An 18,005-nucleotide genomic window follows, 5' to 3' on the forward strand; every position below is an offset into this window, starting at 1 on the left:
TCTTTTTTGACAAAGAGATGGAAGAAGAGAACTGTCTAAACGGAAAGGTGTATGTGAAACAGAAATGTAGAATTGTTCTGTTCCTCACAGAATTGTTCTGAACTCTTCTTTTGCACAGAATTTTAGGGACCTGTTATTTTAGGGACGTGTAGAAAACTACATGTAGATTGGAAGAGCTGTTCTTTTGTTCAGTAGTTGAGAGAGCTCTCCTGAAAGATGCTGGGCCTGCTGCTGGTTTGTATTGTCATAGACCCTGGGTTGTTGTCTTTTGTAAGGATTCTGCAAGTAATTGCATATGTTTCGATGAACCCTCTCAAATGTAATCATCAAGGACCAGAGGCCTCATCTGCTTTCTAAACTGAATCAAATCTATTATATAACTTGCGGCTGGCAGTTATTTATTTGTACATTCCGTTCCAATAGCTGAAACACAAATGTACTCTGATTAATGTCTGTTATTGAAAAGCTCCTTCATTTCGGGGTCTGTTTGCTTTAGCTTCCAGGAACCAAATATGGAGCAAGAGGATGGGAAGTATGTAGTGAAACACTGAGAATATTAACCGTTTGCCTTTACTAATTGCTGCACATAACCAGAAGGAAAGAGCATGGTATGAAAGGTTCAGGGTGAATTGCTGGCATAGCTCCGAACATTACCCAGACGAGAACCTGAGAATAAAGACCAAATTAGATTTAAGTAGTGCAGTGACAAAGCCAAATGACTGTGCATTGGCAGAACAATGTGTGTGTGTGTGTGTGTGTGTGTGTGTGTACATGAGTGAGAGAGAGAGAGTCTACATTCATATTGCAGCACCTTTAAAGGACCACAAGATATTTCAAAGCAAGAGGGATTATTTAAATCAACCCACACCAGTATGTAGAGCCCACCTTAGTAATGTGGTCACCACAGAACATTGGTTTAAAATCTAATTTCAAAGGTGGGATCCTCTACTGCACATTGTCCGTGTTACTGCACTGATGCATTGGTGTTATACTTTGTAAATGGTAAATGGACTGCATTTATATAGCGCTTTTATCCAAAGAGCTTTACAATTGATGCCTCTCATTCGCCAGAGCAGTTAGGGGTTAGGTGTCTTGCTCAAGGACACTTCGACATGCCCAGGGCGGGCTTTGAACCGGCAACCCTCCGACTGCCAGACAATCGTTACTCTGAGCATGCGCCTTTGTCAGGAAGACTGCTTCTAACATCCTGGTGTGAAGCTAGCAAGGCACTTCAACAGCAACTGCTGAGCCTTGTCAGGTGCCGAATCTTCTTGACTGTAGTGTTGTGCTGATCTAAGACTCGGCTGTAGATCATATTGGCTTGGCGTTTTGGGCAGATAGCACAGACACAAACTATCGCTGAGTAGATTCCAGCTGTGTGGTGTGTGCACCCGGTCTCTCCTCCCTTTGCAGCGACTGTGCGCTTATGCAAGGTTACATAAGCCTTTGGCAGAAAGGACCTTCCCCAAAGCCTGGCTCTGTTGGCAGGCTCAGGGCCTTTCTCTGGCTTCTCTCAGGCTGCATGGAAACCATCCCTTCACTTTTTCCATCGGCCCCTTGACTTGCTTTGTGGACGAGATTGCTTTCCCGTCTGGTGTGAGATGGAGAAACATCCAGAGCTCTCATGTCTCTGATGCTTGGTTTTATGATCTCAAGAATCTCAGCATTCTTTCTGTGAAGAGGAGACCGCAGTTGTGGTTGTCTCGGTAAAGAAGCAGTCTTGGTCGTTGTTGTGTCTCAAATAACCAAGATAGATTTGTCTTTGAGGCGGGGTTATGGTTGAGTATGTGAGGAAGGAATCTCAGTAATGTGATCAAGAGACTGCAGTATCATGGTTATATCTATGATTAGGGGGCCACGGTCGTGGTTCTGTTCACTCAGTCTCACAGAGGTGGTGTATAAGCCTAAGGGGGAGGAGCACAGATGACTCAGCAGAGCATTACATTACAAGCATTTATCTAGAGCGACACTTCATCATCCATTCATGCAGCTGGTGTGTACTGGTGACTTCCTGTGAGCTGCTGGAACAGTGAAGAGAAGTGTGGAGCTGAGAGCTTCTTGGGCACAGAGCACAAACAGACAAACAGACAACAGTGTAGCTGTTGCACATTTAAGAGCCCATTTGCTTGATGCTGTTGTGTCCTTTTTAAATATGACTGCTTTTCGTTTCCCCTGTGTTGTTGGAGGGAGAGAGGTGAGTTATCTGAATAATTGGCGGAAGTGTCCTGATTGTGACGTCACTTCTTGTCTCTGGTAAACATCAGAAAAACACAGCAACAGGAAGGGTTCTACTGCTGATGAATAAAATGTGTTTTGGTTACTGTTCCTAGTTACTGCTGCTCACAGTCCCTCCTTATTTCTTTCCTTATTTGTTACAACCCTTTCCATCTCTTACTTTGTCTTATTCTCTCCATTTCTTCCTCTGAATTGATGGTATTAGTGGTTTGTATCGACAGAAGTCTCCCTTGCTCGCTCAAAATTACATTCATCTGATGAAAGATAAAACTTTGTAAACATACAACCTTGTAAACAATATTGACTGTTCAGCAGTGGGATGTAACTACATAGACTTTACTATTTTTTATTTGTACTCTATTTTATCAAGAAAAGACATATTGTACCTCATGACATTAAGCTGGAATGTCAGGGGAGAATGTCATATGTCTATACTGTCACCATTCTACGGTGCAGTGTGTAAAATTACTGAATGAAACAGTCCAAAGTGCATTGACAGCACGCTACCTTCCCACTGTCCATTTTAATGCATGCCAGTATTACCACAGAAGAGAGGCAAGCAAGAGAGGCCTCCTTTCACCTTTTCTTCCTCTACCTCTCCTTTTTTCCTTACCACCCATCTTCCTTCTGCCGATCATGATTGTTTTCATATGCTGGAGCACTTCCACACATGTCATTCTGCCTTGTATCACTTGGTTACAAAATTTAATTTGACATTTATTCACCAATTTGCTGGTGGATCTCTATCACTTCACCTGCCTGCAGACTAGCTTGCGGCACTTGCTGGTCTGACTTGTGTGCTGCAGAATTTGATTGCAAATCCACCTCTTTGGGAGAGGACTAGATTTCCCTATACTCTCCAGCCAGTATTTACATTTTGAGCAAACCGCTGTTGTCTCTAGTTGATTAAACATTTAGCTCACAGGTAAATCTTTGCCTTCGAATATATTGCTGCTCACAATTGTGCTGTCTGCCTATTTGTAGACTGGTTTGATTAAAGTGTGTTTGATTGATTAAAGTGCGTTTGAGGGAAACTGGCCAATGTGGCTGCAGTCATTGGGGCCACCTGACGAGTCTGGCCCCTGACATTTACATGCAGACCTTTATTCACCACCAGGAGTAAGAGCAGGAAATCACAGTCCTGTCTGAGACCAGGCCAGCACTTTTAAATCACCTGACCTTTAAATGCCACCGAGTGGAGAGCCAGCCAGTAGTGGTGTGTAAATACCAGGAAATACCCTAACCTGCCTGTCCACTCCCCCACCCCCCCAGGTCCCTGCTATGACAATTAAACCATGTGGCCGTGCAAGCTATGTGACATGTAGTAAAATAAAGTAAAATACGCCACACTGTTACCCTGTAAAAATGACACATTTATTGTTAAAATCCCATTCAGCCCATTTATCAACCCAGTAATTTCCATTCTAGTCAACTTTAAGCATTCAGCCAGGTAGAATGTTGAGATAAGCGAACACATTGGCCAGCATGGAAAATAAAGTAGAATGTGCAAGAAAGAAAACCCATTTATATGCAACAACTAATCCAATCACTTCCCCAAAACAATCAGCAGCAATCATTCATTGACTTGTGTGTCAAAATTCAAATCTGTTTTTTTTTTGTGATTAAATGGATTCTTTAGATGAATTGCTGTGTCCCAACTTTGTATACATATTTATGTGTGTGTGTATGTGTGAGTGTACACATGCGTGTGCATGCATATTTAATTGTGCGAGAGACAGAGACTATGTCTTCACGTGATTCTGGGAGTACACAGGTATATAATGACAGTTCCTTCACCTTGCTGTCCTGTGTATCTCCAGGGTGTCCCTGCTGCCCCCTGCAGGCTGTTCGTGGAGGCTCGGCCCAGCACTCTGGGGCAGTCCCAGTCTGTCATGAACATCCCCAGAATGTCCCCCAAAGTGGAAGTGAAGAAGCGGCAGGCTCCCCTGCCTCCTCAGGCCCTGCCCACGCTGTCGCAGGCTCCAAGCTCATTGGACGGTTTCCAGGTGAGAGGGCAACACCTCAGCATATGAAATCTTTCATTTACCAGGTGCGCACAGAGGTGGGAATTCACACCCCTCTGAGAAGCCAAAGGAGAGGTTTCATAGTGTGTTCTTACTCCTTTTCTTGCTTCGTCATTCCATAGCTTTGGCTCTCTCATCATTCTATCATGGTGTTTATCAAATTTGTACATCATATTTTCTAAATTAGAGGCATATTTCCTCACTGTTGTACTGGGATGGTAATCCCACTCATGAGTAACTGCCCACAGTGCTGTTGACGCTAACAGTGTGAGAGAATACAGGTGTGTGGGCTGTTCTGTTAAGGGCAGCGGGGAATCTATTCAGAAGCACAGGCTATTAGCTGTAGTTTTCTTATTTCTGAACACAGGAAAGCGTGGCGCTGTCAGTCAGTGCTTCAGTGTTACACGTTGCAAGGCACACATTACAGGTCTGATTTCCTGTCTCCATAAACACAAGACCTCTTTTTTGCTCTTCTCAAACGTCTTGTAAAAAGCACTGTTGCCTGACGCTGCGATTGGTATGAAACTCGAGGAAGTTGTCAAATCCACCTTCCCCGTTTCAATTTCACCTCACGTCACCTCTACAGCAACAGCTCATTGGTCCTTTCAGCCCCTGTAAATAAAAACAGGGACAGCTCATTGGTCCTTTTACTTCCTCATTATCTCTATTGAGATACCCATAGACAGACCTTTAGAACCTGAATCTGTCTTATGTAGTTCATTGCATTATCATTTAGCTTAGTTTTGAGAAGATATTAAAATATGTTTAAAATAAATTATGTTTATCTGTATTTATCATTTTGCATTTGTTGATTATGTCCCGTTTTTATAAATAGTGTTGAAGCAATGTTAAAAGTGTACATGCAACATATTTATATATATATATAAAATAATGTACACCTAGTGAGCTATATTTTCTTGAATACTGGCAAATTTCAATCAGTGATATCAAGACGTTCTAAGTAAAGATTAAAATTTCCCTGAGCGGTTCACTCCATGAGGGGTGCATGTGAAAGAACCAGAGGTTCCGTCTGGCCAAGATTATTTTTTTGGGTTGGTGTTTCATTCCTTGGGTGCAAACCATCATGAATTTGCCTTTGATCATACGATTCACAGGCAGTAGCAGGTCTGCTGTTCCTCTCAAGACCATGTGCATTGATTTGTGAAAACGCTTGTTTGTGTGTTGAACAGAATCCCCTTTTGAGATCATATCAAACTTTCCTTCAGGGCAATCATGAGACAAAATAATGCAACACTATACACAGCAGTCTCCCGGGCAACAGAGGCACTAACTGCCAAACTCTTACATCAGAATATTTTAGCCTGTAGTACATTTTACATGAGAGATGTTTTAAACTGTTGCAGCTCATTACAATCGCAGGGTTGGTTATGTGGTTAATGATTGCCAAAGAGTATGTGTTCATTATGCCAGAAAGAAATACAGTTACTCATTTTGCACCTACTCCCAAAGTGTTGAGCAGACGTGCCGGACTGAAATGCTACCTCTTGTGTGTACACATGAAACTTCCTTATCAGCTGGTTTGCTTTTTGATAAGGGCTGATGGTGTACAGAAGGTACTGGAACATGTCATATATTTAACTTTTGGTGTTTTGAGGAAGTGGGTCTGTTCAGTCTCAGTTTGATACCGTGCCTCAATAGCCTGGGATAACCTGGAAGTGGGCGGGTCAGGACAAAGGGCACCGGGACCTGGTCGAGCCTGGTTTGGTCCTCAATTAGGTCACCTAAAATCCTCCAGGGTCAGCTGCTCTAACATGCAATATCATTGAAGAACATGTTCCACGTGGAACTTATTTTAAAATGACAAAGAATTGACATTCAGTTTTGAAGCAAGGATCAGGACAAAATATGGCCATTGCTAAGATTTCACACTAATATCCTGCACCCTACCACAAGCCGAAACCAAAGTTGTTTTACGCCCAACTCAAAGTGTGTACTTAACCTGTGTTCTAATCCTGGAGTCGGGGCGCTTGCTCTTGGTGTGGTAGCTCCTCTACATGATGCTTTTGAGAACCTGAATGTGTATCCGAAAAGTTCATAAAGAGGTAGTGTGTGTTGGAAGAGTTCAAAGAATGGTAATGTGTATTCAGAAAAGTTTGGAGCACCACAGTTTGCTTCAGGAGGTTTGGGAGAACTTAAATGTGTTTAGCAATAGTTAGGCGAACAAGTGTTTCAGAAGAGTAAAGAAGGTGTTAATGAGTCTCGGAACAGTGAGGAGAATTTCAGCTGGAGAGTTAAGAGAATATTAATGCGTTTCAGAAGAGTGGAGTGGAGGATGCCCCCCCCCCATTCTTCTTTTCCCAGATTGCCACTAATGATGTGCTTGATGCTCTACATAACAGACACAAAAAAATCAACAGGGACAGGCCTGCTCTGTTAACTTACAGTTCCCCTTACTGCCGTACCACCGACCCACATTTTTTATCCTAACATTACCGAAGAGCATATGAGTATATTTACTCCGCATGCACAGCTGTATTTCTGTTAATGAAACGCAAATAATCAGAGAACTGCATTGTCTTTTGCTCGCTCCAGCCTTCATGTGTCTGTAAATGTGGATGTTCCCACAGAGGGTGCAGAATATGAGAGCATTATATACGTGCAATAACCTAAAAAGACTGAGATTTCTAAAAACTGGCAACAATTGTGTGAGGTGTGACTGATCATCTTTTTAAGGCATTTGAAACCCAAGTGTAAACTGAGCTGGGCAAAGAGTATTATCACTCCTAAATGCCTAGTTAGCGTGTTGCCAGGAAGTCACAGGCTGGAAATTTTCAGGAGTGGACTGAAAGGGTATTTTATATTTTAGAACTTATATAGCTGAAAATGAATCAAGTTAATTAAACTTAACGTATTGAAGCTATGTAATGATACACTTTTTTATCTGAATGAAAGAAGACATAACAGTCCTACAACATCAGTTATTGTCCACATTCAGTTTTCTTTCCCCTTGCTCATTCCAAAGAACTTGCTACAACTGCCATATCTGCAGATTCTGCAGTTTGCCTCTCAGTGAACCTTTTGGCTACCCTTGGCTATTTCTTTCTTAGCATGGATCTCTTGTCAAGTATAAACCTAGTCATGCCACAGATTGCATAATATTTCCACACAATGCAATAATTGGCTCCCCAGGTCTGATTTTCTGTGATATATTGACTCTTGGCCCTGCATTAGAGAAAAGCTGCCAAACCCCCCCCCCCCCCCCCCAAACTAAACAGCGCCTTTTCTGTCCTCCATGCTTTCCCGGGAACTGCTCTGCCGCACATCTGTCAGCATCCTGTCATCTCAGCCAAGTCAGTCTCATGATGGATTGAAATTGCAAGCACCACCCAAACTAACACCACCCCAGGGATGTATATTAATCAGCAGGAAAAAATATTGATCGCATGTCATCATCCAGGACCATCCCTCAATATTACTTTTGTCCACTGCCAGGAGTATTTGTATTACAGAACAATCAGAGTGCTTATCAAGCTGTTTCCTTTCCCTGGAAAAAGAAAAAAAAATTCTTCCCCCTATTTCAACTGAAAAAAAATTTACTTGCAGTGGATGTCCTGTTCTTAGTTCTCGATTTAAAAAAAATAAAATAAATAAAAATAAAAAATTCTACTCACACTAAGAGGCAAGAGGCCAAAACAAATTATTCTTAAATTCTGTTCTTTTTTTATATATTATACATAGTCCGTTTTTTATGTTTTAAATATATTTTGTGTTTAATTAGATAAAGGTAATTACTACCTGGGCTTGAACTTCAGTAAAATGAAAAATAATGCATGAGGGATAATCCAGGGCCTTAAAAAACAAAGTGAGACCAGCTGTCCAATGAAGTCTGTTGAATTTTCCTGATTGAGTTGTCATCTTAATGAATGGCAACCCTTATCTTTCATATTATAAGCTTGATGGTTGTAGTGACATTTTTCTCTTATGACCTCTTAATTTCCTGTCTCCTAATTTGTGGGTTGATGAGAGAAGAAAGTGTTGCAGGATTACTTCTTTGCCATTGGTTCAGTCTGATTCTTATGGTGGTAAAGGCCCTCTCTCCAAGGAGGACTGATGAGGACTGACCATTGTGTGGTTGTTAGTGGTGAATCAGCGTTGTCAGGTGACATTGCTGTCATTTAGCCTGTCTTGGTTATTTAGGACAACTTGAAGTACATAAGTACAGAACATAGTGGAAACAAGTACAGTAGAGAAAAATAAATGACATGCTGTCAGTAACCATTGTAATAAGAATGCTAGGCTCATCTGAACTGTTTGTATGGTCAACTAACACACATGTTCAAAGTATTTGAACTATTCAACATTAATATATTCTGTAAAGTCAGTTTTGACAAATTTCCATTTCTGAATGTTATGTTAATTTTAATGTTTGTATGTTATGTTAATGATAAACTGATGTGGTTGTTATGGATCTGTGTGGTTCTGTCTCTTGTAGACTTGTATGGTTCCATTAGTGATAGACCTGTGCTTGCAGTGGACCTGTGTTCAGTTCTGTTTGTGGTGCATCCGAGGATGGACCTGAAACCAGAGAGTGAAGATGTCAGACTGCCAAGAAGACTAATTTTAGCCTGTTAGATTCTCTTGTTTTAATTCCGTGTTGATTGATAGCTTACTACCACATGCTATGGGAAGCTTTCATGTGCTGTTTTTGATTTTGCTTTAGACATTTGAAAATATATAGACATGCCAGACAAGCTCATTCCTGCACACTGTTGGGAAATCATAAGATTAGCAGTGAAAAAGTACACACTCTCATTGATCATTTATATGAATCATGAAAAAGGGTGCTGCTTTGCTGGGATAGCATTTAGAGGGCCACAAACAAACTTTGGGGTTGGGGAGTCAGTTGCTTAAATGTGTGGTCTATTTATTAGAAGTACTTTGTACAGTAAGGAACCTTTAGCCTACTTACTGAACTGTCATACTTTTATTAAATCAAATAGGCTTTTCCATCTTTCAGTTATTTGGTGGAAGTTCACTGATTACTGGTCACAGAAACCATCTGGCTAGTCTCTGCCTAAATTCAATAAATCAGCATTTGCTCCTGAAAATTGATGTGTGTTAAGTAACAAAGTAATTTGGGAACACAACTACTAATTAAGATGCATTAGTGCACTCCTAAATTCTTCAACTTCGGAGCATGTGTTCTCCTTGGAAAGAATGATAGCATAGAGCCCTGCATCATACAACTTTCTAACCGTTGTCTTTGTGACTGCAATGACATGCATAAAGGAAGTTTTGTAATGATACTCGATAGCAACTTTTACCTTCATCCAGACGTTGGATCTGTGACCACTGACCCATGACCCTTCTGCATATCCTGTTCCAAGATGAGCTCCAGCTCCCCCAGCTCCTCCCAGCAGAAGAAGAGGAAGGCTCCAGCCCCACCCCCGACCCCGGTCCCAAGCATCGCAGCGGAGGACACTGCGTCGGAGATTAGTCACAGCACGGAGGACTCCGAGCCCGTAGGCTCCATCTGCAGCAGCAGCAGCAGCTATATGGAGGTCACAGAGCCCGCCCCCAGCACCACGCCCGAGGAAGAGCCCGCCCCCAGCACCACGTCCGAGGAAGAGCCCGCCCCCAGCACCACACCCGAGGCAGAGCCCGCCCACAACACAAAGCCCAAGGCAGAGCCCGCCAGCCGCAGCACACCCAAGGCAGAACCCACCAGAGCCACTGCACCTGAGGAGACCGATTCTGCTCTCAACCTCAAACTGGAGGAGATGGAGAACAACCGGCACAGCACCATGGGTAAGTCTGCACGTCTGCTCCCCCCCCCCGACTGTGCTAGCGTACCGGTGTGTACAGGACGCCTGTACCTGTACAAGTCCCCTGTACCGTGATGTGCAAAAGTCTCACCTGTGAGTTTCCCCTTACATATGTGACAAAATAATGCTAATTGCACCTTTAAAACACACCCAGTCTATACTTTTTACAATTCGTGACACAGTCATTTAACCTGGGGTTGTATTTTTAAATACTTTACATTGGGCTTTTTGGTCACCATTTTGCTTTTTGATCATTGTCTTGCCTGTCTGTCTATATCAATTCACTGTTCACCTCACGTTCATCTCATGTACATCTCATATTGAACTTATTTGGTAGATTTGCCTTGTGTTGGCCCTCATGTAAAATGAATGTCCCCCTGGACAGGATACTCTCTCATACATTCCCACTGTGTGTAAAGAATATAAAGAATAGAGATTGCAGAAACCCTTTTCACCATGGAAGATCACAATGAGACTTACTCAGTCTATGAGCTGACTGCTTTTGGGCATTGGGGGATTTCTCGTTCCTTTTGCTCACAGAGGCAGATTGTGATCAATGTGTTTCTGACTCCTGACACTCTGTAGTGGGTCCGGTCTAAACATATTCAGATCTCCCCTCCAAATCTGGGTCACAAACAGGCGCCTGGATCCGTCCCACTTGTTGGCTGACGAAATGGAATGAGTCATGACCTGAGAGACACAGAATCCCTCTGCTGGGCACAACCTGCCCCTGTTCACACAGGGGCCATGACACTTGGCTGCTAATCGTACGACTGGCATTTGGAACAGTCTGTTCCCAGTAAAGCAGGCAAAACAGCAGCACTCCCCCACCGCAGAGCAGAGCTGGCTGACTGTAGATGGCATGTTCATACATATCCCATCAGGCCCTGCTGTACTGGCCGTTTCAGTAGCATGTGTAGTATAAGGGTATGAATGGATAGTATAACGTGGGTTACTCCATTCTGTCCCATTTCCTGAAGGTTAGTGAGAGAGCTTGTTCACCTTCAGGCTACTCTGAATCAGCGAAGTGGTCCTATAGTCACTGGCAACCATTAGCAAGCCCTTGGAGATTATCTGCAGAACATGTAGGACTGCCAGAAAAGTGTAAGCAATGCTCAACACCTATTTAAGTATAAAATACAATTACTATTCAGTATTTCTATTACATTAACCATCTGGTTTTAGCCAAGCCATTTATAAAAGTGTATTTCACGCTCCCAAAGGAGGAGGTCTGCAAAATTAGGCTGGCCTCTGTCATCATGTCCTGTGAACCTAAACCAGGTTCTCTCCTGGAGAGCCACAGGGCTTGCTGCTCTTCACTTTCATTTTTTAACACCTGAACTGCTTGTACTGCTCAGGCTTCTAGTTAGTGTAACATATAAAAGTTCTGAAAGGGCTGTGGGAATCCCCAAACAGACGATGAGCACTGTGTGCGTGCTTGTGCGTGCGTGTGTGTGTGTGTGTGTGTGTGCGCGTGTGTGTGAATCATATCCCTTTCCCTTACTCCTAGAAACTAGTTGAGGCCTGTTGTGCTAATATGTGGTGAGGGGATTAGAGGCCAGTGACCACAATCATTTGTGATTCATTTATGTACTGCTCTAGGGTTAGAGAGATGGGCTGCCCAGTGTCCAGCTATTCTTAAGACAAGCAGGGAAAAGCTTAAGGCTTTCTGAGTAGGCTTTAGAGGTGCTGTGTCCTCCCTTTCTCGCTTTGTAATTAAGAAATCTGAAGATCAGTCATAAATACTTCTGACAAACAGTAAAATTTTTTTTAAAAAAGTGGAATTTAGTTTCTTTTCATTAGTTACATCAATAAATAATGAGTCATTATTTTTTAACAGATTTGATCTTTCATCTTTCAATTAATTTAATTTGATTTTTTTTTCATTTGTTCCTTCAGTGGGCAGAAGAGTGGCCATATATTCATACAGTATATATTTATCCGCACTCTCACCTCGGGCTGCAGAAAGGCTAGAACCGCGCCTGGTAACGGTTCAAAACGGGCAGACCTTATCAAAGAGAATTGTTGTGCGGGCTAGCCTACGTGGGAGAAAATGCCCTGTGTTACCTTTGAACAGGGCTGCTGCTGTAAAACGGGCTTTAGGCACACATAAATCCCAAATAAATAAAGAGTACTCAAGTAAATACAAGGACAAATCAGCTTGTAATTGTTTAGAGAAAAAAAAGATAAAGTCCCACCCTACTCCAGAGACACTGTGTGACTATCACCAGCTATCATAAACAAATGGGCTGAAATGCACATCGGTCTGGGAGCTGTGCACATTGTTATCTCTGTACAGAATAAACAGAGGATAAGGAGTACTGAATTGGGAGGACCTGCTGCCTGTTGCACACTGTTTCCTGAGGCAGGCCTTTCCCCCAGTGCTACAGTTTGCAATGTATTGATTTCTTTTTCAGAGAGTAATGTGAAGATATCATAATAATTGTGAATTAATTATTACTTTTCAAAAGTAAATTAAGAAAAACACGTGGTTTTACCAAGGGGGGGATTGTGTCAAAAACCATTTGAGTTGCGTCAAAAACCATTCGGGTTGATCTGTTGAGGAAAGCTGCCGATATAATCTTTCATTCCCCTGTCCTAAACAGACACAGGAGACTTCTGACTGTTTTTAGGCCTCTTTATTCACTGTGGGCTGTCCTATCTGATGAAAAGAGAGCTAATCTTAGGTTTATTCTCATCTTTTCAGTAGACTGCTGACAACATGGTGTATGTCATTGCAATCTGTCCACAGTTACATCTCTCTTCGTAGGGCTGTCACTGCCATGTACTTCCTTGCCGTCATAATGGTTGGGCCCCCGTGGAAATGTTTCCCTCTCATGCCCGCTCTGAACGATTTGAGCTGCTCCCTCACTTCCTGAGTCAGCAGGAAGAGATCTGCTTTCCTTGTAATTGCGTATATACTGTGACACAGCCATTACATCACCCTGCCACCTTCCGCCCCCTCCTCCCCGTACACCAGTCCACCACATCCTAGGCCTTCCGACTGTGAAGCATTTGCACTATGACGTGGTCACTTCCCTGCCAACACCAAAAGTGCTGCTTCAAATGGTGATCTCTATGAAGAAACTCTGTTCTACTGCCACAGAATTTTTCCATTTAGCTTCTCATGCTATCTAGAATCTCTTAAGTATAAAATAAGTCATTATAAACAGGCTGCTATGTTATCTGTATATCGGCAAAGAGACGGTGGCAGTGGGAGTGAGAAACAGGAGCAGAGGCATTGAAAGATCAAAACGGCACAGGTGCCTGTTATCTGCTGTGGCAGCGGTGATAAGGGCACAACTTTTTGTTTTCTTTACAAATGAAAACAGCACCCTGGTGCTCACCCCACGGGGGTAACTCACTCACTCACACACAGCTGAGGGCCAATGCCCTGATCTCAGTTCAGCTCACTTCAAAAGAAAAGCCAGTGTGGAGCGCCACCTGAATGGCACCAATCTTCTGCTGCTAGGAAGGAAGTTATGCATTTATGCTTTTCTGAGTGTGATGATTGCGGGAATTAAGTTATAAACTTTCATAGGCTAAATATCAAAATTGATTCATTTAATTGTGCAAATTGCTTTGGTCTCATGCAGTTTACGAATAGCAGCATTTAGAACCCTAATCCTGTCTTTGTTTCTAATGTTTAACTATGGCATGGATTAGACAATGTATTGAGTGTAATTCCAATACTCGCTCACTGCAATCTCACCGAAGGATCAAAACTGTCTCAGGACAGCTTTCTTTCTGTAGACTAACTCATCTGAAGTCAGTTTTCAGGCACTGATCTCCACTCTCTCAGGATTTATTTTCCTTCTACTCTTACATTTTGATGGCTTCATCTCTTTTTTTAGCACATGTCTAGGAATGGGTTAGTGTCTGTCGCTTAGCTTTCTGCAGCCCTGCTCTTAAATGCATCAGAAGAGCATCCGTGTGAGAGATGGTCACATGTCCTGCTGTAATACTGACATGGTGCTGCTATAGTTAGTGCCGTCTCTGGATGAAACAAATGCATAGACTCTTCCATCTACCAGAACAATCTGGAAGCAAACCCTCACTTAATCTCCCCTTTAACGCTAAAAGACTGCTGGATTATTCTCTTTAGGTGCCGGGCGTCAAGTGCCACTCAAACCTCGGCGAACCCCACCCCGGGCCCCGCCCCAGTTAGAGATCCCCCCTCCTCCGCCATATCCTCCCCCTTCCACAGGCCAGGATCCCCTTCATGTTCAGTTGGAGGCAGCCCAGTGTAGGTCTTGTGTGACATTTGACCTCTGTTCCTCCATGACCCTCTCAGTTCCACTGTTTCTCTTCTGCTGTAGCTTTTTTCTATTGCACATTTTTCCTCTCTGAAAGTACTGTTTGTGTGCTTGTCTGTATTTGTGTGTGCGGTGGCCCATGGGCTTGAGTGTTCCTGTTTGCGTGTGTGGATATGTCCTGCCTGTGTGAATATACAGGTTTTGCTCAATGGTAGATGGTGGCTTTAATTATTACAGTGCTTTTACGAGGTTATTACACTAGATTTACTCATAGGTAGTGATGGTTTTGCTTTGTGATTCTGGAAATATTACTCACTGGCTACAGTGGTTTTATTTACATTGTTTATTCTCAATGATGATAGTGATTTTTCTCAGTGATGAGTGTCTTTACTACATGATGACAGTGGCTTTATTTAGTGATTACAGTGATTTTGTTTTCACTAGTTTTGTTCTGATGATAGTTATTTTTCTCAGTGATAATGGTGATTTTCCTCAGTGATGGTGTTTTGCTTGAGGATGATTGTTCTCAGAAAACTGGAAATGTCCTGATAAAAAAAAAAATAATCACGTAATATTAAATAATTCACCAAGACAGCTTTCAACTGCAACTGTGCAGCTAAAGCATATATTTCCCATTTATTGTAATGAGGCCTTTAATCAAATGCTAAACACTGTGCAATCAAGTAGTGCATGGCTATGCACCATAAGCATCCATATTTCAAACAAACAGATATTTAATCTCTATACCAAGCTTTATTTAAATTCATGGATAGCGTTATGAGGGGCTGTCCTGTACTGTTTCCTTGCTCATTGTATTCAATAACAAGCTTTGGTAAAATAAGAATTTATACCAGCACAAACCTTTTTGCATTTTTAAACATTGAATGTAATGTTAATTTCCTGCATAACGTGGAAATATAACATTTCAGTAACAATGGGTGTCTGTGTGCAACATTTCACTTGTCTTAATGATTTAACTTGGCCTGACAGCTCCATGGAAACGGCATTGGTCAAATTGTTCCTGATTCAGGCTTTATGACACATGGTTGCTATAGTTTCCTCATGTTGCTGTTGTTGTTTACATGTGGTTTGTGCTTTAGTTTTCCCAGGATATAAATTCCTCCAAACTTGGAGGCGATGGCTCCACCCTTTTCCGTGTACAGGAAGCTGTTTCCTGTTGTTCTTCATTTCTAAACTCCTTGCCTGTCTGCCTTTTTCTGACAGTTTACTGTTGTGCACCTGTCTCCCTGCGGGTCAACCGTCGGTGAACGACCACACACCTGGCCCTCCTTTCCGTCCTGCTACCTTCCCATCATCCTCTCCTCCCTCGACTCTCTGCCTCCATCCTTCTGTGCTGGAACTGCTCTCTCCTCTGCCAAACCTCCCTCTCCAGAACTGCTTTCTGATGTCCACCTCCCTCTACCTTAGCTAATCCCTTTATCAAGAAATGTTCTGTCTTTTCCTCTCACCTTTATAAGTGCTTTAATGCTCTGTAAATAAGACCTTTTGTATTTCCATTTGGCTGAGAAGGGAATGGAGGATAATAGTGTTTCTGTGTGGAGATGCTGAGCCAGGACTGCACTCATTGTGATTGTACGCTGTGCTATGTTAAGTGGAGAAAGTAGAGAAAGCGGAGGATTGAAGGATTTGAATATTCGGCTATGAAAACATAAGAATGTGCAAACATATTATGAAAACATCGCTGATCAATTCTAATCCTGTGGGGGTTGCTCATTTGGAGCTGAACTCAAGGCTGAAGTATTTTGCCCTAAAGAGCGATGAACAGCTCCATGGGTTCCACCTGTATCCAGCCTTTCACCAGATATACGGTAAGCTCCAGACAGCGCAGGGGTCAGGGTTGGGCTCTGGGACATGGAGTTCTCTTGATTATGAGTTCAGGAGACTGATTGGAGAGAAAATGCAAAAAATACTTTTTACACTTTTTGAGCAAGAATTATGTATGGCTCAGATTCTCTGTTGCTTGAAGTGTGGGTGAGATTTGCCTCATTAGCTGTGAGTGTGACCATTTTCTCCATAGTGCCTTTATATGTTGTTAGCTAGAAGTGCCTGCCTCCTGTTATTGATCATTTATACATAGCACTTTAAAAAGTGTCTGTCACAAGAGCATACATCGTTGTAGCTACCAACACAAGAGGTACATTGAAAATCACAAGATATTTTAAAATGGGATACACTTGTTTATCTTTGAAAAAATACAGTAAATTAAATGTTGATGTTTTTATTTCATTTCATTTGTATTACGATCATTTTCTGCACATCTTTGCTTCATTTTGTGTTTCCTACAATTTACATTTTGTGTGCCTTCATCTTATATTGTTTGTGTGTGCAAATTTCAGCAGCTTTGTAAAGAAACTAGTTTTAAATAAAGATATGTATCTTAATATGTCTCCTGCATATAAAAGATTATATGCACTCTGCTATTTTGCTGTTGCTCGCCCAAAGTGTTCAGTTTATGTCATTAAATTGTACTCTTCAGGCATAACAGAAAATATGATCAATCTAGCTGAGCTGCATCATCTGCCAAACTATAAAACTAAAAATGAAAGCTAATTAAATAGCAATATGCTTATCCTCATAAGGGTGGGGGAGGATCAAAATTTCACATCAGGCCGAAGATTTATGGCTAAATTCTCTATGGTAGGTCCCTCAGATGGCTAAGACTCTTATTGAAAGCAAAACTGCCAGTTGCCTCTTCTGTTAGAAATACAATTCTGGTTGTTTCTGTAGAAGAGCTGAAACCTTCCTTTAGCCTCACTTGTCCCACAGATTGACTGCATGGCCACCATGTAGCTATCGAGTGGCAGAGAGAGACCTCCGTTGGAATGTCACAGGAGGAACGGCGCATGACCATGTGACCTTGGAGTGGCTGTGTATTTGTGACATGACCACAGCTGTCTGGGAAAGAGCTTGGAAAGAGTATGAGTCACTGTCTCTACAGGAACAACACCCCCCAACACATCACCATCGAAATGCGAGAGAAACAAGTCTGACTGGAACATAGCATGTGTAATAGGTCTCTTCAGGACAAACTTCAGCCTTGATCAGGCAGGCCTTATAGAAAAGGTCTGCTGGATGTTAGGGGTAAAGCAGTTTCACAAAATAATTAATACCAAATCTTTAAGAATGACATGAACTGCATTTTTACTTTTTCTTTTTCATTCACAAGCCCTTAAGTGTTCCAGAGAGAACCTTTGCCTGGAAAACTATTATTTTTTATGCACTGCACTGCCGGTAAAGATCCAGAGACATGTACAAAGACAGAAGAGGAGAAATGAATGTGAGCAAGAAGTCTAGACTAACTGCTGCAAACACAGGTCCTGTGTGCGTTGCCGTTTCTCCAAAACAGCATGCGTTCACACTCCGCTCCATGAAAACACATTACAGTGATCCATGCACCGTCATTACTTTCTCCCACCATGTGCTCAGCTCAGTGGCTCCAAGAAAAACCTGCTCCTTTGTCACTTTAATACGCACAGTATTTTATTCACAGTCACTGTTATCTCTACCGTTCCTTGTCATGGCTGGTTTTGCATAAAATCAATGCCCGTTGACATCAGTGTTTGCCGGGTCTCAGTTATGCAGCTGCCTTATGTCACTGCATCTGCATAATAAATGGTCACCATGATTACGTCTTATCAGTCACTCAGAAAGTGAAGGGCACAGGGTTATAAATGAGGATAGAT

The 18,005-nt window shown here is 42.3% G+C and overlaps 1 protein-coding gene across 13 annotated transcripts in view; it reads left to right on the forward strand.

The window, feature by feature from the left end:
• Nucleotides 1-18,005, forward strand: part of cobl (cordon-bleu WH2 repeat protein) — a 65,329-nt gene that overhangs the window by 33,411 nt on the left and 13,913 nt on the right. For 11 of the 13 annotated variants that reach the window (XM_064345119.1, XM_064345130.1, XM_064345082.1 and 8 more), the window contains 3 exons: nt 4,056-4,241; nt 9,608-10,028; nt 14,151-14,291. In XM_064345119.1, coding sequence (XP_064201189.1) covers nt 4,056-4,241; nt 9,608-10,028; nt 14,151-14,291 — 748 coding nt within the window. The remainder of the gene's footprint in view (nt 1-4,055; nt 4,242-9,607; nt 10,029-14,150; nt 14,292-18,005) is intronic. The other 2 variants (XM_064345194.1, XM_064345185.1) reach the window with 1 other exon arrangement.

The sequence above is a fragment of the Anguilla rostrata genome, chromosome 1, assembly GCF_018555375.3.
Source record: "Anguilla rostrata isolate EN2019 chromosome 1, ASM1855537v3, whole genome shotgun sequence".
NCBI lineage: Eukaryota > Metazoa > Chordata > Actinopteri > Anguilliformes > Anguillidae > Anguilla > Anguilla rostrata.